Source organism: Eleutherodactylus coqui, chromosome 3 (genome assembly GCF_035609145.1).
Source record: "Eleutherodactylus coqui strain aEleCoq1 chromosome 3, aEleCoq1.hap1, whole genome shotgun sequence".
Lineage (NCBI taxonomy): Eukaryota > Metazoa > Chordata > Amphibia > Anura > Eleutherodactylidae > Eleutherodactylus > Eleutherodactylus coqui.
In genome coordinates, this window is record NC_089839.1 from 260,263,229 (window position 1) to 260,290,865 (window position 27,637).

The window sequence follows — 27,637 nt, forward strand, 5'->3', positions numbered from 1 at the left end:
TAGACTTTTTTTTTTTAAACAACCTCTGCGAGGGAAGAGTGACATTTATGCAAATGGCTCTAGCGCTTCGACCAAGCTATACACCAAGCTGAAACTTTGCAGAACTGCATACAGGTGGTGTATGAACATTCAGTAAAAGTTTCAGTGAAGTTAACTGTGGTAGAGCAAGGAGCCTCTCTCAAATTATGCCAGTTGGCATGGAATTACCCAGAAGGTCTTCTGGAGTGAAAAGTCCCATTTCCTTTTTAACAATCCAGGATGTCTGGGTCCACATCTGGCATAAACAGCATGAAGCTGTATCTCATTGGTGCACCTTTGGGGTTCAGCGGACTAGAAGTTGTGGTGTCATTTTTTTGGGAAGCATTTTCATGGCATGGCCTAGGACCGGTGGTCATCATGCCACAATCCTTGAATGGTAAACACTACAGGGACCTGTTAGCTGACCATCTTATAGAATGGTAGAGTTAAAAGGGACCTCCAAGGTCATCTGGTCCAACCCCCTGCTCAGTGCAGGATTAACTAAATTATTCCAGACAGATATTTGTCCATCCTTTTGTTGAACACTTCCATTGAAGGAGAACTCACCACCTCCTGTGGTAACCTGTTCCACTCATTGATCACCCTCACTGTCAGAAAGTTTTTTTCTTATATTTAATTTGTCTCCTCCCTTTTCAGTTTCATGCCATTGCTTCTAGTCTTTCCTTGTGCAAATGAGAATAGGGCTGATCCCTCTGCACTGTGACAGACCTTCAGATAGTCTCCTCTCAGCCTTGTTTTTTTGCAAGCTAAATATTCCCAGATCCTTTAACCATTCCTCATAGGACATGATTTGCAGACCGCTCACCATCTTGGTAACTCGTCTCTGAACTTGCTGCAGTTTGTCGATGTCATGGTTTTTTTTTTTGTTTTTTTCTTGTTTTTTTAAGTGGGGTGCCCAGAACTGGACACAGTATTCCAGATGAGGGCTGACTAAGGAAGAGTAGAGGGGGATAATTACCTCACATGATCTAGACTATTTGTTTCCCTTAATACATCCCAGCCTTTTTGGCTACTGCTTCACATTGTTGACTCATGTTCAGTCTCAGATCTATTAGTATACCCAAGTCTTTTTCACATGTGCTGCTGCTGAGCCCAATTCCTCCCATTCTGTATGTGCTTTTTTTCATTTTTCTTTCCCAGATGTAGGACTTTGCATTTCTCCTTGTTAAATACTATTTTGTTAGTCGCCGCCCCCTGTTCAAGCTTTTCTAGAGTTTTTTGAATACTCTCACTCTCTCTCCTCCCTAGTGTTGGCTATCCCTCCTACCTTTGTGTCGGCAGAAAATTTGATCAGTTTCCCATCCATTCCCTCCTCCAGATCATTTATAAAAATGTTGAAAACTGGGCCTAGGACAGAGCCTTGTGGTACCCCACTTGAGACATTCTTCCACTTGGATGTGCAGCCATTTATGACCACTCTTTGAGTACGATCACTCAGCCAAGTGTGAATCCACCTAACAGTTGCCTTGTCAATCCCATATTTTTTCAATAAGTATGGTATGAGATACTTTGTCAAATGCTTTACCAAAGTCAAGATATACTATATCCGCCACATTTCCCTGATCAACCCAGTCGGTGATTCTGTCATAGAAGGAAATTGGATTAGTGAGCCATGCTGGCTCTGGTTAACTACTCCATTTTTATCAAAGTACTTGCATCCATGCTGTTTAATAATTTGTTCAAAGATCTTCCCTTTTTTTGAAGATAGGGACACTTGCCCTTTTCCAATGTTCTGGGACTTCTGTTCTCCAGGAATTTTGAAAGATTATGGCAAGTGGTTCAGCAATTACATCCGCTGCTTCTTTTATTATCCTAGGATGTAATTCATCTGGACCTTGAGACTTGGATACATTTAAGTTAGCTAGATGTTCCCTCACTGCTTATAGATAGTCTGCATTCTGTTATTCCCCCAATAGCGCAGGGAAAATCAGTTGATGTTCCACCTACTTTCTGAGAGAAAACCGATACAAAACACGGATTTAAAAGTTCAGCCTTCTCAACATCATTTTTAGCCAATTCACCATTTTCATCTTGTAAGCATGCAATAGCATCTTTGACTTTTCTTTTGCTTTTGTCATACCCCCAAAATCCCTTTTTAATGCTTTTGGCCTCTGTTGCAAGCCCCAATTCATTATTAGCTTTAGCGTTTCTGACACTTGCACCACAGTTTCTGCAGACTGCATTATATTCTTCTTTAGCTATTCCCCCCCCTCTTTCCATTTGATAAACATATTGTTCTTTTTTAATGTGTGCAAGTTCTGTGCTCATCCATCCTGGTCTCTTTTTAAATGCTTCCCATTTTTTCTTCTCTTAGGGATTGGTAACTATTGTGCTTTGAGAATCTCATTTCGCAATATTTCCCAACCTTCTTGGACATTTCTGTCCTTAAGAACATCCAGCCACTGGATTCTTCCTCCCCTCTTTCTGAGTTCATTAAAATCTGCCTTTCTAAAATCCAACCTTGAGGTCTGCATTTTTTCAGCCTTTTTATCTAAAATTCAAGCATAGCATGATCCCTGCCTCCTAAGGTCCCAGCCATCCGTACTTCCTCAACCATCCCCTCCCTGATGGTAAGAATTAGGTCCAAGATGGCAGATCCCCTTGTTTTCTCTTCTACCTTTTTGGAAGATAAAGCTGTCAGCAAGAGCGGATAAGAATTTGTTGAATCCATTACTTTTACCTGAGAGAGATTCCGAACAAATGCCCGGATAGTTAAAATCTCCCATCATCACTGTCATGCTTTGTTTGAGAGCTTGGCCATCTGCACCCATTTTTTTAGGGAGTCTTTCTCGAATGCAGTGCCATCTTTCAACAGAACAACACCCCATGTCCTCAAACTCTGATCGCAAGGGAGTGATTGGCAAAAAATGACAATGAATTGTCCACACTGACGTGGCCCCCAAATCACTGGACAATAACATCATTGAACACGTTTGGAATATGTTGGAAAGGGAAGAGCTCTGTTCCCACTTTTCCCACAAAATGTGCACTCACTGATGGAGCTGCTACAGTGGGCATAGGTTGAATTGAGTTTAAAGGATGTTTTCCAGCTTTTGGAATCTGCTTTCTGATGGTCCGAAAGCCATGACCGCCCAAAAAGGTGAACCACCTCACTGTTGATTAGGTATTCCTAATGCAGTGATTGGTCAGTATATAACTCAGCAAAATGCTCATATATACGCTTATCATGTGCTAACAATGTTAACAGATGGCAGTCGTTCTTCCCACACAACTAACCAGTGTAAAAGGTTGTTAAACAAGTGTCTTTTGATGAAGATCATTGCCAGCAAATTGTCTGCCCACATAATAGAACCTTAAGTGTGGCCCTACACAGTGCATACCATCTGCGGGGTGATGACTTTGGGTAGTGCACATGTTTCGCTGCTAATTGGCCGGGCTTCAATGTACTTGCAATTGGAAATGGCAAGTACAATAAGGTAATTGGAGGTAAAAAAAAAAGCATGTGCTACACGATGCACTCTATGGTAGGCACCCTAATTATTGCTGTAATGCAATTTTCAGTGCTCCAGTGCACTCACACAGGGCGGTTACGTATATACTCTAGTATTAGCCAACCTGAGTATAAGCCGAGTCAATAGGTTTTACCACAAAAATTGGTAAAACTTATTAACTCGAGTATAAGCCTGGCTATTCAGAATGACATCACTGAATGGCTGTGATTGGTTTATTGAGTGCCGGCTGTAATTGGCCGGCGCTCGATCCAATCACAGCGCTAATGGCGGGGATTTTAAAAGCAAGCCAGGGAGAAGACAGCGTGGAGAAGACTACAGCAGCTGGCCGCTCCACCAGGGAGAGCATTGCTCCGGGGATATAGATGCCGGCTGATAGGTGAGTATTGAGGTTTTTTGTTGTTTTTTTTTAACCTCACTTGAGTATAAGCTGAGGGAGCTTTTTCAGCACATTTTTTTGTGCTGAAACACTCTGCTTATACTTGAGTATATACGGTAACTGTTGTGATTTAGCTTTAAGCTCATTTTTTACAGCCATTTGATATTCTTCTATCATCACCTCTATATCATGGTGTGCCTTCTGTAGTTTATTTTACATATTATCTCTGTGCTAGGCAGCTGTTGTCTATTACAGGAAAGTACAAATGGAAGGCATTGCCAGGCAGGTGTAAATAATCTAAAGGGCAATTCACAATAGGTAATGTGCAAAGAGCGAGAATTCTCCATTTACTATTATTTTGAGACTGTTGTAATGATAGGTAGCCACTTTAAACATTCTTTAGTGGCATTTTTATATAAGTTTGCCCTTTTTTAGAGCTATATAGATTTTGTGTATTATTTTGGATTGAAGAGCTGAAGACTTTTTTTTATTATTTGGAATAAATAAGATACTAATAATTTGAACTTAATCATTATTCTTCTTTTTTCACAACTATCCATAAAAATAACTGTTTTATAACCCTATAGTCTAGATTCTCTTCCAGTACGATTTTAGTAATAAACTACATGTTTGTTTTTAGTCAGATTGCACGATCCCCCTGGAAATATTACTTCATCTTTGTTTATAATTCCAACTAATACATTAACCCGAGTAACAAATATTCTGCTAGTAACATCTTAGCCGACACATGTTGATGCCTCTGAGATAGATAGGGTTTGAATCTGTGCATTCAATATTAATGTGATTTAATGGAAAAGGTCGCTCTCCAGAGGTTGTGTTTTTCCAACATGATAGCATTTGCTGGATTGCGGACAGTTGCTAGTGTTGGAAGGAGAAGCGAGTCGCAGAGCAGGGATATTTTGCTACATGGTTGTTGGACTTGGATATGGCTGTCTGAAGGTAGAGTGAACTCCTGGAGGAGGTGCAGAAATCAGAATGGGTTTTATATAAACCCATAAAATAAGAGATGCTTCTAAAGGGTTTGAATGATACGTTAATTTGAAGTTTGCCATTAATTATTGCAGTTTTCTGTAAAATAGTTTACAAAAGATTGTAATGTTGCCTATACATGTGTAAAAGGGGTTGTCCAGACATATGTAAATAAGCCCGTAAAACAACCTGTTGCTATGATGAACCTATTAAAGCAAGAATATTAAAGCGGTTGTCGGAGATAAGTTTGTTTAAACCCTCCCCCTCCCTTGTGGCTACAACATAACAAAGAGATCATGCTCCCCACTAATCCCCCCCCCCCCATCCTACCACTGCAGGCTCCAGTTTTCCCTGCTGACATATTGTTTACAGGCTGCAGCAGCAACTGACAGAGCTCAGCGATTTGTCTACAGACATTCCACCTCCATTCTCTAAACAACTATCACTTCTGCATGAAAAGTCTATGGGATGGCTGTTGGGTGCTTATGCCCCTGAAAGTCATGCCACATGAAGGTACCTTTAGACAAAACTGTTCTCGGATAGCCCCTTAATTGTAATACCCTAATGTAGTTACAGTTGAAATAACAAGCAAAATTGCCTAGATTTTTTGAATTGATTGCTAATAAAGAGTCTTGTGTGGTGCAGAGTATTAAGGCAGCAGTATGCAGTCCTAAGCTCTCGCCCACGACCTGAAGGTTGCCAGTTCAATTCCCACCTGGTTCAGGTAGCTGGCTCAAGGTCGACTCAGCCTTCCGTCCTTCCGAGGCTGGTAATAAGTGCCCAGCTTGGTAGCGGGTAATAAATGACCTGAAAGTGGCACTATACAAATAAGATTTATTTAGATTTTATTTAAGAAAATGGGATCTGATTAAGTCAGTTATAGACTAACACATTCTAACTAAACTAATAACTTACAAGCAGTTGTAAACTTCATGCCTTTTTTATTGAGCACATTAAGTAAACATTCACAATGCAAGGAGAAAAAGGTAGGTGAATCTCTGTGTTAATCCAAAGGAGGAGCAAAGTTCAGAGAGCGCCTTCGGGGTCGCTGGTTGGTTATCTGCTGCACAATTCACATCCTCTGAGAGCAGGGAGAGCTGCAAAGACAGTTGGGGGTTTCTCTAAATAGAGAATCTCTCCGAAGAAAAGCATGCAAAAGACTGTAAGCAAAAAAAAAAGCCTACACTCTTGAATTGTAGGGCATAAACCATAAATGTCATCAAAATCCAGAATGAGAGAACGGCGCTTACTCGGGGGGTAGGGGGGTATGACGAGCAGAAAGCCCCCTCGTAGAAGTTTTTTGTTATGATGTTGGCCCACATTATAAGAAAAGTTCTCCAGTTCCCCAGTTGCATGTCAGATTGAATTTTGCATCTGAGGTTGTAGTTTTTACTCATTACATATATGGTGCTAAGTGATGGCCATGTACCACAACAAGTTCCTCGACACTCCTGAACTCTTGAGATTCATATAAGCTATAAAGAACACAAAAGATGCCAAACTATTTAAAAGTATCTCTGCGTTGTTTCAGACGTTCTAAAAAGCACAAAATTCTGTGTTACAACCACCCAAGTTACTTTCAGCTTATTTTATCACCTTATCTTTGATGCCTCAATTCTCTTTATCTATCTAAACAAATTTTACGTTATGCAAATGATGCTGTTCACAGAACAGATAAGATGATTATATAAATAAACCAAAGCTTTCGGTAAACACTCATCTTAATTTTTCTTTAAATTGTTTTTACTTTTTTGTTTTTTTTCCAGAGCATTTTTACTGGTCGGGGAACTTCTTTTAATTTGTAAAAAAGTAATCGACAAACAAGCTGAGGCCAGTTTTACATGATGAGATTTCAGTTGCGGAATCCACGATTGTCACCCGCGTGATGCATGGTATTCCACACCTATTGAAAACCTAGAACGTTCGCCTGTCCACCCAGATGAGCAGATGGCAATTGCGATTTCTGTGATTGGATTTAAAATCGCAGCATGTTGTATTTTTGTGTGGAAACCACACAGACTGCCTCTATTGAAGTCAATGGACGTTGTCCAACCCACAGCCCATCCTCAATTGATATTGCGGACAGGCTGCGGGTACCCGCGTCATCGCCTAGCAATGGCGTAGAAAAAACAAATATTTAAATAAAAATTCTGTACTGCGCATGATGTCCGATGGTGAGTTTCCACTGTCATCCACATTACAGAAAAAACAGATACGCACGGTCGCCGGCCTGAGTCGGAGACTGATTCCGCTGTGGGCTCCCGCATGCGCAATCCGACTTGTTCGTGTGCAGCCAACCTAAAGGGAGTTATGGAGTTTGGCATCAGATAACCAGGTTTAAAATAGTTGGGTTGTCGGAGCTGTAGCTTGTGGTAGCTCTGCAAGACAGGAAGGGATCCCAAGAGAGTCTAAGAGCTCTTTTACATTGAATGATCTCTCAGATTCTCGCTAGATCGCAGCAATCTAAACGACGATCAGCATCGACTGAACAACGAATGAGAGTTCATTCATCGTTCAGGTTTTGCAGGCATAAAATCTCTGAACGACTGTTTACTGTGAATGGAGGCGGATGGATGGAGCAGGATGGATGGAGCAATCTCCAGCCCGCTCTACCTCCATTCACCAAGCGATGAACCTCCCTGTGAAAGCAATCTAAGGGTGGTCATGATCATTAGGTAGGTGTCGGTCAAATGCTATTTCAACTAATGGCCCCATACACATACTTTCTTGTGTTTAGAATAAAGATAAGGGTGAAAACTCCTGTCATAGACCTCCAGCATTGGCTTGTATCCCCATGAACAGGAGGCTGCAGCAGTTGAAACTACCCAAACCTTATCTTCCCTGACATCTGCCATCAAGGTAGAGTTGGGAGGTCTCAATACATATTAGATGATTGGCAGATTTGGCTGATATGCATATAATGCATTTGTCCACCCTAACATTGCTCAATTATGAGTAGGTTGTGAACAGAGTGTCCAAGATGGGAAGGCGAATGTTGTGTGGATAACCGGTAGACCGATTGGAAGCTTGGAGTGGGACATGGATATAAATCATGATGATAGTTTTGGATTTTTTCAAATTGAAATAGTAGTGGACCCATATTGTTAAAAATAAGGAAAGAGAATAAAATTAGAAAAGGGAGAAAGAGGAAAATGTACAAACACTAATGCTGCAACCATTGATGACAGATCACAGCTCTGAAGGGAAGGAAACGACTAATTCAGGGATATTGTTTAATGGTCCTTAGGGGTTGTTCTAAATAACATTATTTTGGAGGTAAGCTTTAATGCAAATCTTGATTAGCCTCCGTAATGTGTATGATTAGTTGCCAGATTCAAAAGACTGTTTGACCTCCTGGATTCTTTTTCTAATCTAACTTCAACACAGTCAGTGCATAATAAAGGATAACTTCTCTAAAAACAAATGTAGGGAAGGAAAGGTAGAGACTAGGGATGAGCGAGTATACTCGCTAAGGCACTACTCGCTCGAGTAATGTGCCTTAGCCGAGTATCTCCCTGCTCGCCCCTAAAGATTTGGGGGCCGGCACGGCTGACAGGTGAGTTGCGGCGGGGAGCAGGGGAGAGCGGGCGGGAGAGAGGGAGAGAGAGAGATCTCCCCTCCGTTCCTCCCCGCTCCCCCCTGCTCCCTGCCGCAACTCCCCTGTCAGCTGCGGCGGCCCCCAAATCTTTAGGGACAAGCAGGGAGATACTCGGCTAAGGCACATTACTCGAGCGAGTAGTGCCTTAGCGAGTATACTCGCTCATCCCTAGTAGAGACATTCTTCAGTTAGATCATTTTTAATTTGTGTTTAGTTGAAAAACAAATTGGCAAAAACAGCAAAGGCTATATTCTCTTACCCACTGAACAGGACTTAAAGCACAGGAATGATCATTGCTGGGACCACCTATGAGGCATCTGCACCCAACAGATCGTGCCATGTAAAAGGGACAGCCAGAGGAAGATGCCAGTATGGCTTTGAAACGTGTTGCCCACTAAACTCCTGTCTTTCCTTCTGGGGTCTCCTGTCATTAGTGGGCTACGTATACCCTTGTTCTACTGCTCTGTCTACGGAGATTTCTTCCATCCGTTGGGATGACTGCTGCTTTAATTAACAGATTTCTTAATGTGTTGTGCTGCTGCACAACATTTCCAGGTAACCTAATTCCACTGCCTTTTATGCCTTTTATTGGTCTACATGCCTCCTGCAATATGGAGTACTCCTTTTTGCGATTGACAGTCCCCCATACATAGAGCTTTGTTCTCTTTTTGAAAAGGATTTAAAATTTGTTCAAGGTTGGCAAAAAGGGTGCAGTTTTTATTTTTTTTCCCTAGAAACAGATCGGTCCTTGTCCGTCAGCTATGTCTACTATTGAGTACTAGTTATAGCCCATGGGCAAGAGTGGCACGGTTTGTGGATAGAAATGCTGCACATCTCTGGGAGCTATTAGTCAGGTGGAAGACTTTATGAAGAGATGATCTATCTTAAAGTTCTTCTGTAAAGAAAAAAATGGCGTCTAGTTATGGCATGAGCTTCTACATGGCAGAGTGACCTGCAGCTGTTGACCTAGAATCTATTATCAATGTCTGGATAGTCCTCACTGAAAGTACACATGGCTTCTAAAAGCATGCCGGATGTAAAGGAACACATATCCCTTAAACTGCTATTGTCAGGAGCAAATTCAGGTAACCAATATTGGTTTAAAGGAAGTTATTCCACAAAAAATATTTGTCGCCTGGCCATAGCATAGGTGATCGGTATATAATCTCTGAGGGTCTCTCCACTTTTGACTAAGCAGGTATAATTTGTTATACACTGAATGTCATGAGAAAAAAAATACACAATCCCAGGATTATTTTTTTTAAGCTTAAAAAATGAATAAGAGATCAAAGTCATATGTGCCCCAAAATTGTACTAATAAAATCTACAAGTTCTACTAAAAATAAGCCCTCACAAAAGCTACATTGACAGGAAAATAAAGTTGAGTCTCAGAATTTGGTGACAGAAGAAATGTAGATGAAAAGTTTGTTTTCCTTTCTTTAGAAGTAATCATACTTAAACCATATACATTTATTCTGCAGCATCGTCTCCCGTGCTCGGTGGAGCTGCTGCGCGGCCGTCGGATGACAGCCAGGCACTTGTTCTAACACCGAGGACCAAAGAAACCTCGGATCCCTGGTGTTTAACCCTTTTACGCACAGCATAAATGCAAACGCAGCATGTCAAAGGCTGATGGCGGGAAGGAGCTCCTTTGTCACCCATCAGGCCCCCGCAATCACCTCTATGCTGTATTCCTCAGGGTTTGCCAGCTACAGTTGAGCTTCATAGGCTTTTAATTCACTACTATACTGAAGTATATAGAAGAATCATAAAAGATGCAGATAATCAAGTTCCCTTGTGGGACAAAAATAAAAACTGAAAAAAATCTAAAAAAGTAGTAAAATAAAAATGCCAAAACTCCACCTTTGCCCCTTTTTACTATGTGATTTTTTTTAAATCACATGTTGTATTGCTGAATACGTAATGACCCAGAGAAGAAACTTAGTACATTGTTATATCAACACAGTGCACATCATGACCAAAAATTCAAAAAACATGGTGAAAACGGCTCGTTTTTGTCTTTCATCTTACAAAAAATAGAAAAGAAAGAGATCAAAACTGTGTGTGTGTAATAAATTATAGTCATATATATATATATATATATATATATATATATATTATATAGACTATAATTTATTACAGACACACACAGAGTGGGGGGGCGGGAAGACCTAATCATGCCGCCTTGCAGAATTAATTTATATCCTTTATACTGCACAGTGAACGCCGTTAAAAATTTTAACAATGCCATAGTTGCAGATTTTGTTTTGCTTTTAGAAAAAAATGTAATCTAAAAAAATAATCAAAATGTTAAATGTTCCTAAAAATTGGATAAATGATGACTAGAGTTCATCCTGCAAAAAAACGAGCCCTTTTAGAGCTCCGTCGATGGAAAAATAAAAATGTTATTGGCTCTTGGAATCCGACGACGCGAAAGCAAATCTTAAAAAGGAAAAAAGTGTTTTGTGCACAAAAATGGGAAAACATAAAAAAAACTTTATAAAACTGTCGCTGGAATCCTGCTGACCCAGAGAAGATTATCACAATTGTTACTTTGCACACTGAACGCCATAAAAATGAAATCTAAAAAAACAAGTTCCCCGATCCCCCTAATAAACAATTGTCATATAATTCATTATATGTACCCAAAGATTATCTCATTAAAAAATACAACCTGTCCCACAAAAAACAAGCCCTCATATGGCTCTGTCAACAGAAAAATTAAAAAGTTAAGGAACCTGGAATGTGACAGGAAAAAAAAAAAGAGACAAGTTAGTTGGTCATTAAGGCGCATGCAGGGTTAACGGGTCAATTTTGCTTCACCATAAATACTGTAAAAAGAAACCCTAAAAATAATGGATGCAGAAAAATTTTTTTCACCCCACTTGATGCAAAAAACAAGCCCTCACGTAGCTTTGTCGACAGAGAAATAAAATTGGAGCTCCTGAAAAGTGAGGATGAGAAAAGCAAAAAAAATTTTTAGAAGATATTCCTGACACACTAAAGGTAAATTAAAAAAAAAAAAAAATTAACCTATGCCATGTCTATACTCACCTGACAAACATAGGTCGAGTCCTGTAAGAATTATTGCCTCTCCTGTGTAGTGCATGTTGGTATGTTTTTAGTAATATGAGTTATGTCTCTTTTTTTCCGAAGCCACTTTATCTGTTTGATCACCTGTAGATGACACAGAGCGTTTTTCAGTAACTGTTGATTCAGTCATGGACAGGAATCGTTGCAAATCACAGATGGTGCATTTTAAACTTTGACGGTCTTGTTTCTGAGGCTTGTTTTGGTATAAAACTCTGAAAACTTTTCTGTAACCTGGAGGTGTTAACTGTGAAAGTATGAGTGGAGCCATGAAGAGCAGATGTGTAAGTAACTGCCACCTCCTTCACTACTTCCTACATTGCAGCAATCCTGTATCTACCATATGCCGCACTACTCGCTGCGGTGCAGGATGAGCTGCTACTGTGATTTCCATATAAAATACACGTTTCACCTGCTGTTGACTTTTGGTTTTACTAAATCATTTACCCAAGATCAGCCAACCAGTGAGGTCACAGTTAATACAAATATGCCTAAATGATGTCTTCATTAATACTTTATGATGAGTGGGTTGCAACAAGTACAGATTAAGTCTCTTATTTTTAACGACCTCAGATTGGCCTTCTTGGGGTCCTTCTACACGACGCAGTTAAGCCTCATTCACTGCTATCAAACAACGTGCAGATGAATAATGGTTTACTTCTTTTGCCTTGGCTTGTTCAGTCCATCGTTGGTCTATCAGGCGAGTCTAGGAATGATCTGGGAATGACTGAACGATCACCTTTTACACTAAAAGGCCGGTAAACGATACCCCATTTAAGGTCTTTGCCAAATGACTGCTTTTGGTCATAGGATGTTTTTGGCACTCAGTGTCAAGTTGTATCTTGTCTCCTCTCTTGGAATGTGACATTGATGTTTCCTGATATCAATTCTGACATCTATTGCAATGTCACTCAAAATAATATTGTGAATCAGATGGCACAACTCAAACTGTGTGCAATGCCGTGGATTGGCTGATCTGGTACTGGATGCAATATGGCAGGAGAATAAAAATCCCATAACCTCTAACCTAGCAGTGCAGTAATAAATATGCACGGCACGTTCTTTTGTTTTGTTTTTTTTCCATTTCCGTTTTTTCCTCACCCCTTTAAAAAAATCGTAACTCCTTTATTTATCCACCGACGTCGCTGTATCAGGGCTTGTTTTTAGCGGGATGAGTTGTATTTTTCAATGGTGCTATTTAATGTACCATAATGTATTTGAAAAACTTTAAAAAAAAAAAAAAGCTATGTGGCAAAAAATGAAATTCCGCTATCTATCGGTGCATCTTGTTTCTACATCGCACAAACTGCAACAAAAATGCCCTGATAACTTTATTCTATGGGCCAGTACGATTATTATGATGCCAAACATATAATTTTGGGGGGGGGGTTTCCGAACATATTTCATTTTTTTTTTGCAATTATTTTCTGCCGCAACTTCTGAGCGCAACAACTTTTTTTATTTTTCCGTCTACTTCGTTGTGCGAGGGCTCATTTTGTGCGGTACTTCCTATCGTTTCCGTTGATACCATTTTCGAATACATATGACATTTTGATTTGCTTTTATTGCGTTTTTTTTCTTGAAGACAGAGTGACTAAAAAATTTCGGGCATTTATGTGGGGTAAATGATAGATTGGACTTTTATGGACGCAGGAATACCAAATACGTATTGATTTTATTATAAATATGGCAAAAGGTGGTTTTTTTTTTTGGTTTTTTTTATTAAAACTTTATTGGGGACCACACTTTGTGATGCTTTGATCACTCCTGTAGAACTATAGCATTACATCATACTGTGATCTGACAGGCAGTCTATCAAGCTACCCCACGAAGATGGCTTGATAGGCATTCTGCCAAGACAGCCCTGTGGCCTTTCAGAAGGCCCCCGGCTGCTATGACACCTGCACGTCCCCTGTGCGATCCCATTGCAGGGTGGGGGGGCCGAATGAGGCACCCCAACTATTGGTCAGGGGATTTATATGCTGCTGTCAGAATTGATGTCTGCTGTAATAAACAGCGATGCCTGGAGGGAGATAGCCACGCAATCTCCCTCCATACACGTCCTGCAGCGGCAGGACGTAAAAACACTATAGGGCAGTTACTAAGGGGTTAATAATCTTCAAACCTCTATCACTGATTCCTGCTCCTGTATAAGCACGTTATGGTCCAAATCTTTCTTACTGCATCCTCAGCTTCTAATGAGTGACTTATCACTTTGTGTAAACAGGGAGTCTTTCATGTATGAATGACTGCCTGTTCACAGTGAATGGAGGCGGGTGGCCAGAAGAGACCTCCGAGGTACACCGCCTCCCTTCACTGAACGACTAGCACTCGTGTGAAAGCGCAGGAACAGTAGTCATTGATACAATTGTCGGGTGCCTAAGAGCCCAACATTCATCCTGTGTAAGAGCAGCCTTGTCTTTACACAACCCTATAAGGCACTTATTGGAGCCCTTTTTTCTGATTGATGACCTATCCGCTAATTACACACAGCAGTGCTATCTGTAATATTTGAAGGCTGGTACCTTCAGTCCCTACTAAACTTCTTGATTAGGTCATGACTTTTCCCTACATTTGAGATCATCACTTATCAAAATGTATCATACCTATGTAATAAGACAAAGCCCGTGCTTATATAGTAGACGTCAGGGGCCGTTTCCTTGTTATCGTTCATACAGAAATGTAATAAATATTTTATTGCAGTCTTTTGTTTATACTGCATCTTGGTGCCCCGTGTACCAACTGCTCAATTACTTTACTATATTAAATCATGCAAATAACTATTTATTGCACTACCGATTTGCATCTTATTCTTAGGAAAGTAGAGAAATCCTTATCATGCTTGTACCTGGCAGTCTTCTGTAAACTCGCTAATCTTTGTGTTGTTACATTGTTACATTTTTTTCTTCTTGTTTAAAAAACAAAAAAAGTTACTAATGAAATTCAGAAGTAAGCTAAAACCGTTTCTACCGCGTTAGAGATTCTGCAATTACTAGAACAATGATTGCAGGATGCACCTTACCCCATATTACCTGTAACAATACATGTTGGTATTACCTAGATTGTTCATCAATAATGGAGGACTGATTTCCATATTTTATCGGTTTCGGCTCCAGGCATACTATTACATTTGCCACTATAATCATAGCATGAAACAGATATGATAGTTCAGAAGTACACAAGGGATTACATCTTAATTACTTAGTCGCTACTGTTGCCTAGACACAGAATTTGATAGAATTCTGGCAGCCTGCAGTCACCACTAGAGGCAGTATGCTGCATATGTTTACATACATCGAATGCAACACTAAAACGGCTGGCAGGCAGACCAGGGTGGCGGGATCAACAGATGTAGATCCGCTGTGCTACACATTGGTTTAGCTCCTGAGGTATTCCAATCAGGATGTGGTCTTTGCTGCATGGTCCTCAGGCCAATACCCAGGAAGTGGTCCCACTAGTGTAACAGCTGATGCTACTTTAGACCAAGTCGAGGAACGCAAAAGTGTGAACGGGAACTTAGATCAAGTCGGGGACAGAAACGTAGTGGGTAAAGATGAGCGAGCGTACTCGGAAAAGCACTACTCGCTCGAGTAATTTGCTTTATCCGAGTATCGCTGTGCTCGTCCCTGTAGATTCGGGTGCTGGCACGGAGCGGGGAGCTGCGGGGGAGAGCGGGGAGGAACGGAGGTAAGATCTTTCTCTCCCTCTCTCCCGCCCGCTCTCCCCTGCTCCCCGCTGCGACTCACCTGTCAGCCGCATCGGCACCCGAATCTTCAGGGACGAGCAGAGAGATACTCGGATAAAGCAAATTACTCGAGCGAGTAGTGCTTTTCCCAGTACGCTCGCTCATCTCTAGTAGTGGGGAATGGCCAGTCTCAGGGACCAGGGAATCGGAACACACTCAGTCATTTTTGTCTTACTCCAAGTACTGCTAATAGTCGTGCATCCTTCATAGGAGGAGCATGCCTGATGTATCCAGAGAACACTGTTGATTGGCAGGATGTACTTTTAAAATTGCACACTGACCCTCTGGGCTGCAGCTGCCGATTGTGAGCAGACTCTGGAGCCAGGCGTCTAGAGAGAGGGAGATGAGTATATGCGCCATGGCCACCAGGAGGGGTTGGTTGATGGCCGCAAACCATAGCAATGGAGTTGTGAAGTTTTCATATAACCTGTTAGGAAGTAAGAGGGGGTCCTCTGTTCAGGATCCACATCTCTGGGCTAGAACTGTGAGTGGTTATGAAGAACGTCTGCCTTTTAAAGGACCGGTCCTGTCTGGCATTACACAGACAACCCATTAAGGTGAATGAGCCTTGAAGTGGCACTGCAAGGAAGCTAATACATGAAGGCTGGTTTCACAATGCAGTATGTAAGTCCAAAGCCAATTCTGTCCTCATTTTCGCCATTCATGCAGAAAACTGGACACCCCATTGGGGAGAAATGTAAGGTGACCGCTGACCATTATGATGATATATTTAAAAGAAAATGATAAAATCAGCAGGATATTTTGGCCCTACAAATGACAGTGTTGGAAGTTAGAAAGTAACTTGTGAACGGGGCATTTAAATCCTGGCAGCTATGTAACCAGTTCACCTAGACCTTTGGTACTGGTACCTTTTTTTTTACCAGGCCACTCATCACATTATCTGCTTAGCGGTTGTCGGTCTATCCCTGGCTACAGCTAATTATCATTTTCTCCAAAAATATCTAAATGGGAAAATTTTATCTAATATCAAATAAAAAAAAAGAAAAGTTTTTAAAATTTGGAGATCTTGGTTTTTGATGTGTACATTTATCTCACCTAGCATCCCTATACACATGCTGTGTACCTGTATACTGAATTTGAATAGAAAGCCGCTACCATGGCAGCTTATTTCTCTGAAAGCATACGGAACAACTTGCCTGATCCTTATCTCCCGCAACCTCTATCATTGGGAGAGAGTCGGGAGATCCCCATTAGATGAACAGCTGGACCCGCTGATCTCATCCGGTTCAGCTGATAAACATCTAATGTGTTTGGCCACTTTAATTGGGTTTTCCAGCACCTCACTATTTATTTAGCTATCCTCAGGATAGGTCATCAATAGTTGATCTGCAGGGATCCATTGCTTGAGATCCCCACACATCAGCTAAATAAAGTGACAGCAGCGCTTGGGTGCAAGGCCTACTAGGCATAGCGCCATACATTATGTAGTGGCTGTGCCACGTATTGCAGAGGAGTCCAATTCGCTTCAATTGGACAAAGTTGTTCTCAACCTCGTAACCAGTGGATGTAATGTCTCACGCCTGAGAAGAAGTCGCCGCACTGGTTGGCATGTATCCTGAGTGGTAAATCCCCACCAATCAACTATCCTAAGGATAGGTCATCACTGGTGTAGTCTCGGAAGACCCTTTATGTAGTATGCTGACAGATTTCAATGTTACAGGTGAGAGCTTCAGTGGTCATTTGTGGTTCACTCCACCTTGTAAACTGAGCAATTGTGATGAAGATATATCAGGGAACAGAAGCGTAACCTGAAACTTCTGGGCACCAATGCAGAATCTATAATGGGGCCCCCAACTGTGATGCTTTATTCATAGCACTGGGCTCCTTGTATGGAGAACTGAGGCCTTATGGCCCCCCTAAGACTCCTGGGCCTCGGGTGCAATCACATCCCCTGTCAGGGAAAATATAAATAAATATATATATAAATTATTTTTTTTTATTTCATCTGTTTTTTTCTAACTTATTAATAATGGCCAGTAACCATTAAAGACTAGGCTATAATTAGAGAATTGCAACACTGGTGGGTAACAGAATGCATGCCGATTTCCAGTAAGGCTATTTTGTACGGCTATTGCCATAATTCATGTGTCCGTTAATTGAGAAATCAATGTAACGGAATTCTCATAGTTGTGTTTTTCCTTCCGTTTCCAAAGATTAACAATTTCAGTCTTGTGGTTGCACAGATCTGTGTCTGGGGGTTGGTGCCGGTGGGGTTCACAATCTCTTGAATGATCTGTAAGGCTGTGCAGTGATGGGAGGCTGTCTACATGTGCTCCACTCTGAAATTCTGATATCCTTGTCTCCAAAAGTACAGACCTAACCACACTGCCATCTCGCTCTCCCAGGACTTCCTCTCTACCCTTCCTGATCCCTCGATTATTCTAGAAATGCTCTGCAAACACCATTTTATTCCAGCCCAGAGGCTGATGCAATTTTTTTTTACCCCAGTTGTCAGGCTATGACTTTTTTTTTACATCACATCGAAAAATGTATATTTTTTTTTTTTAGAACAATGAATACAAGGTAATTCTGTGATTTTATATCCTCTAAAAGAAGACCTCGCTTTTCAGATCGTAACGCCATACATCCAGCATTGGGGCTTATGTAATGGAAAACGCATCCATTCAAGCCTAATATGTAGGCACAAGGCTTATCTTTTGAATATTTTAAGCAATCTGCTGCAATGTTACATCTTTAATCAGATACACTCTGCGCTGCCTACAAACACCAGCGTTTGCCTTTTTATTCAGACTATTGTTCAGAATTATGGATTTTTATTCTTGGTTGTCTTTTTTAATTAGTTTTAACACTTTCCGCAGTAACCTATATAATTACCCTATATAGTCAAGCTAAATCCCATATCCTTCCTTTATAACCTAACTTATATAATTACCCCATAAAGCAAAATAGAGACCCACAAAGCTGTTAAAAATGATTAATTTTATCACTCACTATAAGGCTTTTTCATATAGCGCATGGAACCCCATTTTAGCACGTTTCTAGCATTTTGACGAGACAGACTATGCTGATCTGTCCAATTAATATGCCAGAATTGAATGGAAGTTGCTAAAATGGATGTAAAGCTTGCTTTGACCTCGGTTTTACGAATCTATGATGCCATGCACGAGTCTATAATGCCATCCCGGTTCGGTCATGATGCTGTTTTCAGCTAGCCAGAGCCTTGAGATGAATTCCATGAACGGGGCTTGGAACACCATGTGAATGTAGCCTAAGGATCACAACCATGTATTATGGAGTAAATCCCCTAATAGAGGCTTGTTGCCTATCCCATACCTACACGAGAGGCTGTTTTCTGAATTATAGGCGGCACATGTTTCCCAGGTTTTGTCCACATTACATCAGTTCTACGTCAGCCCCATGGGTGATGCAACAAACATCAATGCGACAATCAAACTTCTGCTAGACTCTACATCACAGTATCTTTGGTTTCCTGAATTCTTACTCGCAGTTCATGAAGGTTACGTGGCAGAGGCAGCAAATGGGTATTTTCCTTGATGTATCACACAAATTAAAAATTGCACAGAGTTAAGTTGGGGGCCACTGTTAGAGGGTCTGTACGTTTCTTCCCACTTTTCCCATCCAGCATTGACGTTGGGCATTGTTGAGGTAGGCACGATCTTTAAGGTCAAGTGGGATGGTGCACCGTCCTGCTGGTAGATTGAATCATCAGAGTCTCCTCACATTTGCTGCAGTAACAAATTTTCTAGCATGTCCAAATTGGAGGAGTTGGTTACTGTGGACTCTACAAAGAGGAATGGCCCGTACAGTTTGCAGTGAGACATTGCACTGAAGTTCCATTTCAGGGACCCATGCTCATGCCTAATCAGGTCATGGAGATTCTCTGTTCCCCACGATCACCGGCCTGTACAATTTTTTTTTTCTAGTGGGGCTACATGAAGAACCAAACCTACATGCGGCCTCTGCCACATAACCTTGTGGAATTGTGAATAAGGGTCCATTTAGATCTGCCGATTTGTCGTTTGAACTCGGTCATCGGTCACTCGGGCAACCTGTTTATACAGGCAGATACATAGTCGGCCTGTTCAAACAAGAAATCACGGAGTTATTTACATTCACTGTGTAAGTGAAAGAGCGACTGAGCAATTTGGTATTTAAACCGAACGATTAGTGAATAGAGATGAGCGAGCGTACTCGGAAAAGCACTACTCGCTCGAGTAATTTGCTTTATCCGAGTATCGCTGTGCTCGTCCCTGAAGATTCGGGTGCCGGCACGGAGCGGGGAGCTGCGGGGAGGAACGGAGGGGAGATCTTTCTCTCCCTCTCTCCCGCCCGCTCTCCCCTGCTCCCCGCTGCGACTCACCTGTCAGCCGCAGTGGCACCCGAATCTTCAGGGACGAGCACAGCGATACTCGGATAAAGCACATTACTCGAGCGAATAGTGCTTTTCCGAGTACGCTCGCTCATCTCTATTAGTGAACCATCCAACAATGATTTTTAGGCCTGCAAAAAATTAGCAACAAAAAGCGAACAATTTATCATTCCAGCGTTGGCTGCGTTTACACTGGACAATTATCGTTAATCTTCACTTGGTTCAACAATTTTTTGAACGCTAAATTTAGTTCCGTGTAAAATGGCCTTTAGTATTCGGGAAGCTTTGTGCTTTGTCACATCAACCATGGGGGTCATTTTGAATAGATCTTATGTGGATAAAAACTGGGATTCTTATGCATCATATAAATCCTAACAGCCTTTCATACGTTTGTTGCTGAGTTATTGAAGTGTGTCTTATTCGAGAGACACCCTGTGCTTTATACGCCTACAAAACCCCAACGTAGCTTCACAAAATAGGGATCAGAGACAAGGAGATGGGAGATGTAGAAGAGGTCAATCTGCTACTTATCTTACAGAAGTGTAAAATTACAGGAAAATCCTAGACTTGAAATAAAGCAAGACTATAATGTAGAACTTACTGGAGATCCAAGATTGTCTGTTTAAAACCTGGAAATGAAGAATTTTATCCCAATGATCCTTTTATACTGTAAATGGAGGCATGTGGAGTAATCAGTTACTCGACAATATCAATGCTCGATCGAGCATCAGGATTAAACGAGCATGCTCGCTCATCTCTAGCGGTGACAAGACACAGAGAAATACCAGGACACTACCCTCCCACCTCGCTATCAACCAGATCCAGTACCTACCCCCCCCCCCCTTCTTACCCCACCTTCCTTTACCCCCTTCTGTCTCATTCTTCCGTCTACTTCTGCTTGTTTATTTCCCTTTCTTAATATGTTTCTTTATTATTTTAAAAGACTGAATTGGCAGTCCTTCTGTTCATTTCCCCTCAAAATTGAGTGTTTATCATAACAGTTACGTTCATAGTCCGTGAGTTTATATAGGGACTGGTTAAGTAAATGAGTACATGGAGATCATACTTGGTGGGGCGAAATGCAACTAGAAGAGCTCATCCATAAAGGCCATGACGACAGAGGAGTCAAAAGAAACCTCGTTGGCATCTACTCCTATAGGACTCCGAGGCACTCAAAAGGAAGGACACTCCATAAAGAACTTTTTTGGCTTATGCAAGGGCTCTGCCCCAAGCATACCTGAAAAACCTCCAAGCCCACAATGCAGCGGACTATACCACTATGTCTCCATTATGAATCATAATAATTGTTAGAGAAATGTTGGTTTAAGGCTTGTGTGAAAATGAATAAACAGATTAAACTTAAAAATCCACGCTGAAGGTCAATGTCACATGGATATTTTGCATTGTGTGGGGATGGATGCGATCTGTTAAAAACTCACTCACTTGCATTGTACAGTAATCTATTGCAAATCCAGTTGGAAAACCTGTAGCATTTTCTTCTAATGCTGTACATAGGGAGAAGGCTGTCAATTGGCGGCGTCCCACGCTGCAGCTCATGAGACTACACAGTGTGCGCTCATCATTGAATGGACTGGCGGAGCTACAGCCGATAAACGGTTTATTTATTTTTAATTTTTTATGAAGGCCACAGCAAGTGACCAACCATTGTCATCGGTGTTACTGTCCATACTTCCTTCAGATGGGGCAGCATAAATTTGGAGACATTCCCTTTAATTCATGTATGGCAGTGTTTTGCCCCTTTCAGTTCTTAATATATTCTTCACTATAACGAGGTGTTCATTAATTACCAGTGTATTTGTAGGGTTAGCAGCGTCTGAGCGAAACTCTAAAAGCGCACTCACCGCTCACTGCAAAGTTCTGATTCTTTCTCCGTGGTTATTGATCCATCACTTCCCAGGAGTTCCGACCATTCATATTTCATGTGCCCAGCGGCTGCGGCTGAAGTTAATAAAATAATCATTTCAAAAATCTTGCTGTAAGAATCACGTTAGTGAAATCTTGTTCTAGAAGGAAATGTAAGACCAGTTTCTCTTTGCCACAGTGATAGTTAAAGGTGGGCTTCACCAGATTCTATCCTTTTTTGTAAAGTGTGATGACCTACTGGGTAACCCTAAATAAACGATGGGTGTTCTGAAGACTCTAGTAACTTCTCCCATCTGGACTGAGCCACATCATACAGGCATAGCGGGACCCTCCAATTGTTTGTATGCTCTTACCAGCTGAACTGACGAAGGGGTTACACCCGAAACACGTTTTACATGCTGGCCACTCACCTTATTGAATTTTGGGGGGATGTTTTCTTACCACATTGTTATTAATTTCAAGCTCGAAGTGTTGCGCCATCACCACCAGTCTTTCCGTTCTACTGGTTAGAAGGGTCCCTTGTTAATAAGCAGATCACAAAGTGTCCCCCTGCTGGGACTCCCAGCAACCAGCTGTTAAAGTTGGGGAAACCTGGCAGTAAGCAATTTCAATAGATGTTCTAGAGAGTGAGAGAGCTTCTTTGTAATTGCTTTCTCTTTGACCAAGAAATGATTTCCAAATGGGGGCTTCCCCTCTATTAATGTAAAATTCCCTAATAGGGTGTATGAAAATGGGGTTTCTAGCCTGGGCAACCCAATTAAAGAACATTTTCTCCCAAAATGTGTGAATTGCCACTTATTAGTAAGGGCCATTTCACACAGAATGATTATTCAGATTATTGCTAGATTGCTGGAATCTGAACAATAATCATTCAGTGTAAATGCCGGGAGCCACTGAGCAAAAAAGATAATTCGTTCATCCAGGTCTGCAGGCATAAAAATAAACTGCTCCTTGTGAACAGTCAGTCCATCTATGAACAACTGTGAATGGAGGCTGGTGGCCGGAGTGATCCCCGTCTGTCTCCATCATCGTTCTGCGTGAAAGCACAGGAGTGATGACCGCTGGGATGACTGCCGGTTGCTGAAGCAGTTAAAAATAATCCTGTGTAAAAGAACCCTTAATCAGATGTTGGAAACCTAATTACTAAACTTTATCTATTGCTCCTTCACTTACAAAGAGATTGCCATTATTCTGTTCAGTTGCAATGGCCTATTTTGCATAAATGACAACACGAAGTTCAACCTTATTAGTGTTCCCTTTCGAATTCACTTTTTAGCAACTGATAAACCCTATTTGTAGAGGATGTGACTGAACAATCCCCACACACACGCTCTCCTCATCCACATGCTCCAACACGGCGTAAGGATAGGCGTTGCCTAAGGCCGCCTGCAGACGAGCGGGTCGGATCCAGCAGCGAGAATTCTCGCCGCGGGACCCGACCCGAGAGCCTGCAGGGACGAGCGCGTACTCACCCGCGCCTGGCGGCCCCGGCTCTTTCATGTGCCGGCTGCCGCGCAGCCAGCGCATGCGCAGACCGGAGCCGGCGGCCGGGTGAGTGCGTGCCCCGCACAAAAATAGGACATGCCGCAGTTTGTTTGCCGCGCGAGATTTCGCGCGGCCAAACCGCGGCCGTCTGCATAGGAGTGCGTATTGTAATGCACTCCTATGCAAACTTTCAGTGGCGGAAATCCCGCGGCGGGATTTCCGCCCGTGTGCAGGCGGCCTATAGCACATAACTCTGTCCAAGGGGATCTTTAGATTTATAGAAGTATGATATATACATTGTATAGTACTACATGTGTGTTGACGTGTGTGTGTGTGTATGTATATGTATATATATGTATATATATATATATATATATACACACACATACAGGGTGGAGCGCGGTAATTTGCTAATTTGGGAGTGAAATAAAAAAAATAATGAACTTGTAAAAACTTTATTTTATATTTTATTTACATTGAACAGTAGTGGAATTTACCAATTATTTGGTTTTAAATATTGTATCTGGCAAATGTTGACCTTCGCTATCCACACACTGCTGCATACGTTTTCTGAAGTTCTCATGCACTCTTTCAAGCATGTCGACTGGTATTCTGGCAATCTCAGCGTCAATATTGTTCCTTAGGTCTTCCAGGGTGTTGGGACGGTTGCAATACACCTTAGACTTCAGGTAACCCCAAAGGAAAAAAATCGCATGGGGCTAAGTCTGGTGAGCGTGCCGGCCAGTTAAGATCACCCCTCAGAGAGATAAGCCGTTCAGGAAACGTTTGCCTCAAAACATTCCTGGTAACTCTCGCTGTGTGTGCAGTGGCACCATCTTGTTGAAACCATGTATCCTCTAATTGCATTGCCTCGAGTGCTGGCTGGAAAAAATCCTGCAGCATAGTTACGTAACGTTCGGAATTCACAGTTGCCGGAAAAAAGTAAGGGCCAATGATGCCTACTCGTGATAAGGCTCACCACACAGTGACGCGGTCCGAATGCAGAGCTCTCTGGTGAACTGCTCTGGGGTTTGTATCGCTCCAGTACCGCATGTTTGGTTTGTTTACACACCCACTGAGGTGAAAATGTGCCTCATCAGAAAAGAACACAATTGCGTCACGAGGTATGGCTGCAAGCATGTCTTCACAAGATGTTCGTCGTGTAACATAACCCCGTGCTGACAATTGTTGGACCACGCACATTGTATACGGGTGAAAATTCAGTTCACTATGAAGAATCCGGTGGAGAGAACGTCTTGAAATGCCAAGAGCAAGTGCTTGCTTCCGAGCAGAGCGTTTCGGAGATTGCAATACTGCTGCTCTAACTCGTTCGATGTTTTGTGGTGTTGTAACACTTCTCGCAGGTCCTCTTCGTACAGATGACACATTCCCTGCTGTTCTGAATGCATTTACCCAATTTACAACTGATTGCCGTCCAGGAACACGTCCGCGTGGGGGAACAGCGAATCGCAAACGAAAAGCACGTTGCATTGCAATGATCGAGTGGTTATTTGAAAAATACGCTTCAACACAAAATGAACGCTCCTCACGTGTCCGCTGCATGATGACAACTGAAAAGCAGCTGCAGACAAACTTCCCGTCAGCCACTATAAGCAACGCCCACTCTCCCCTCTCTTCGACCAACAGCGCTGCCACAACCTGCAACTCAAAAAAGCAACACCCTGGAAGACCTAAGGAACAATATTGACGCTGAGATTGCCAGAATACCAGTCGACATGCTTGAAAGAGTGCATGAGAACTTCCGAAAACGTATGCAGCAGTGTGTGGATAGCGAAGGTCAACATTTGCCAGATACAATATTTAAAACCAAATAATTTGTAAATTCCACTACTGTTCAATGTAAATAAAATATAAAATAAAGTTTTTACAAGTTCATTATTTTTTTTTTTCACTCCCAAATTAGCAAATTACCGCGCTCCACCCTGTGTATATGTGTGTGTGTGTGTGTGTGTGTGTGTGTATATATATATATATATATATATATATATATATATATATATATATATATATATATATATATATATATAATAGCAAAAAAGGTCAGCTGCAACATGGATTGCTATCATTTTGCTGTTAAAGGGGTATTCCAAGTATTTACTATTGATGAGCTATCCTCAGAATAGTTGATTGTCAGGGGTCCATCTCTTTGGATCCCAGCCCATTGTCAAGGCAGCGGGGCCAGACATCGTTATTAGTGATGAGCGAGCATACTCGCTAAGGGCAATTGCTCGAGCGAGCATTGCCCTTAGCGAGTACCTGCCCTCTCCGACACCCCCCCCCCCCCCCCCGGGCCCCCTGCTGACTGCCTCAACTCGCCGCTCCCCCGCGCCGCCACCCAAACCTTGTCTCTCGAGCGGACAGGTACTCGCTAAGGACAATGCTCACTCGAGCAATTGCCCTTAGCGAGTATGCTCGCTCCTCTCTAATCGTTATCGATGGTCAGAGCCAGAAGTTTTATTACATGGCTTCACTCCCACTGATAACAATGGGAGTGATGCCTCTTCTTACACTTCCAGTTTCTCGTTGCGGTCAGAGCTGGAAGTGCTATAGGAGGTAAAGCTCCCATTCAATTGGAGTGAAGCCATGTATTAAGGTGCATTTAGACACAAAGATGATTGTTTAAAAGATGGCTTTTGAGCGATCATTTTGCAAAAACTACTAATTGGTACTAATGCCTATTAGTACCAATTAGCATGTGAGCCATTGGGAGCTGAATTTATTCAGAGGCCCACCCGCTGTTCTCTGAATAAATTCTTTGTTGTGTAGTGTTGATTACAGCTGAGACAATGTAATCGGCTGTTATCAGCAGTCCTGGGGCTGAACACAGCTTGCAGTCCATCTTATCAGCTGTTCTGCCGAATGACAGATTTCAAGCCGAACTGACATCCACCGTTCGTCAGAAAACTGAAAGATGGCCATGTTTACAAGCAACGACGATCGCTCAAAAGATGGCTTTTGAGCAATTACACTTCTGGCTCTGACCACCGATTTATGCCATCCGGCCCCGCTGTCAGCGGGCTGGATATTCAACTCATCAGTGAGGATCCAGAGCAGCAAATCCTCGCCGATCAGCTATTGATAATCTTTCCTGAGGATAAGTCCTCAATAGTAAAAGTCCTAGATTAGTCCTTTAATTGGAGCCACAGTGAAATACTGCTACTGGGCAATACAAATTGTGGACACTTATCGCATATGATTCTATCTAGTGACCTAATATATACATTTTTTTATTCTCTTTCAGTTTATTACCCACAATCCCTCTTCACAAGGACTCTGAGCAGAATCCACTCTACACCCAGTTTGTATCCAAGCTCTTAGAGGAATTACACTTTCAAAAGGAAGACCTGGAATGTTTGAAAAGGAACTTTGCCAACGATACATTATCATCGTCTTCTATTTAGTCATTTCTTATGAAGGAATTATGTCTTCATGGTTATAAAATGCAAATAAATGATAAAACCATTTCCCTTCTCAGGTGTAAATGTACAGACCCTGACACAACATACCATGCACTAGATGGGAGTGCCTCCTTTAAACGATGCTACGAGAGACCTTTACTAATCGTGCTGCTATGGTCACTTTTGTCATGTAGCATCTGATTTAGATATCCAAGTTTTTATTTGTTTTTGGTTTTTTTTTATGGTAAATGCTCTTCAAATGCATTAAGGAGCACGTACAATTTTGTTGAGGTTCGGAGCTTTAGCTGCTGTAAAACTGCAAGAAACCAGAGCGTAAGAGAAAGTGCTTCTGGTTTCTGGCACCGTAACCATCCGTAAGCACGGCAGCCCCTCCACGTTCATTCCAGACTGTGGTCCCCCGAACACATGTTCATGAGAAGTGTTGGCCTGCTCTGAACATTTTCTCACACACTTTTTTTTTCTACTTCTAAGAAAACCTTCTACAATCAGAAGCACATACTATTTGCAACAATAAATTGAGGCGTGCCAAGATTTATTCAGCTTTCTCTTGTATTTCTATGTGGTTTAGCCCTAAAGGGAAGGATGACATGTGTAAAAGGCTTGTATGTGGTTAGAAAGGCACTGAGTGGTTGACTGCATGTATCAAGTCGACGGGAGGGTCTCGAGGTGTCATCTACATTGACATACGTTTGATCAGTGCAGCTGCTGTAAAATGCTGTTTTTTCACCCAAAATACAAATGCTAAGTAAAAGCACACTGACTACAATGTAATATAAAAATAGTGTATGGGCTGTCTAATAATTCACAGATTTACTTTAGTACTTTTTCTTAGTTGGCACCTGAGATGTAAAAGAGTGCAGGACTCACACTTCGTATTCTGTATACTTGGGGTATGAGAGTTTAAAGGGAATCTGTCATTATTTTTATGTCCATGAAACCGGCTATGCTGGTAAAACAAGTATTGTAAGTTACAAAACTTACTTTGGTAAACTTTTTGATCAACTCTTTTAAAGAAAATGGTAAACTTTTCCTGCGCTGCATATAAATTCATACTGAGCTGTCCGGTAGGCAGGCCCAACAGCCTCTAGTGGGCAGGCCAAACAGTTTCTCTTAGGAGTCCTAGTCTGGCAAACACCTGAGACTGT

General features: G+C 41.8%; 1 protein-coding gene across 1 annotated transcript in view; it reads left to right on the forward strand.

Annotated features, from left to right (window-relative positions):
- RPAP2 (RNA polymerase II associated protein 2) overlaps positions 1-27,032 on the forward strand; it is a 96,211-nt gene extending 69,179 nt beyond the window's left edge. Inside the window, exon 12 of the mRNA XM_066597349.1 lies at positions 26,315-27,032. Within this exon, the coding sequence (XP_066453446.1) occupies positions 26,315-26,474 (160 nt within the window). The 3' untranslated portion in view covers positions 26,475-27,032. The remainder of the gene's footprint in view (positions 1-26,314) is intronic.
- The last annotated feature ends 605 nt before the right edge of the window (positions 27,033-27,637 follow it).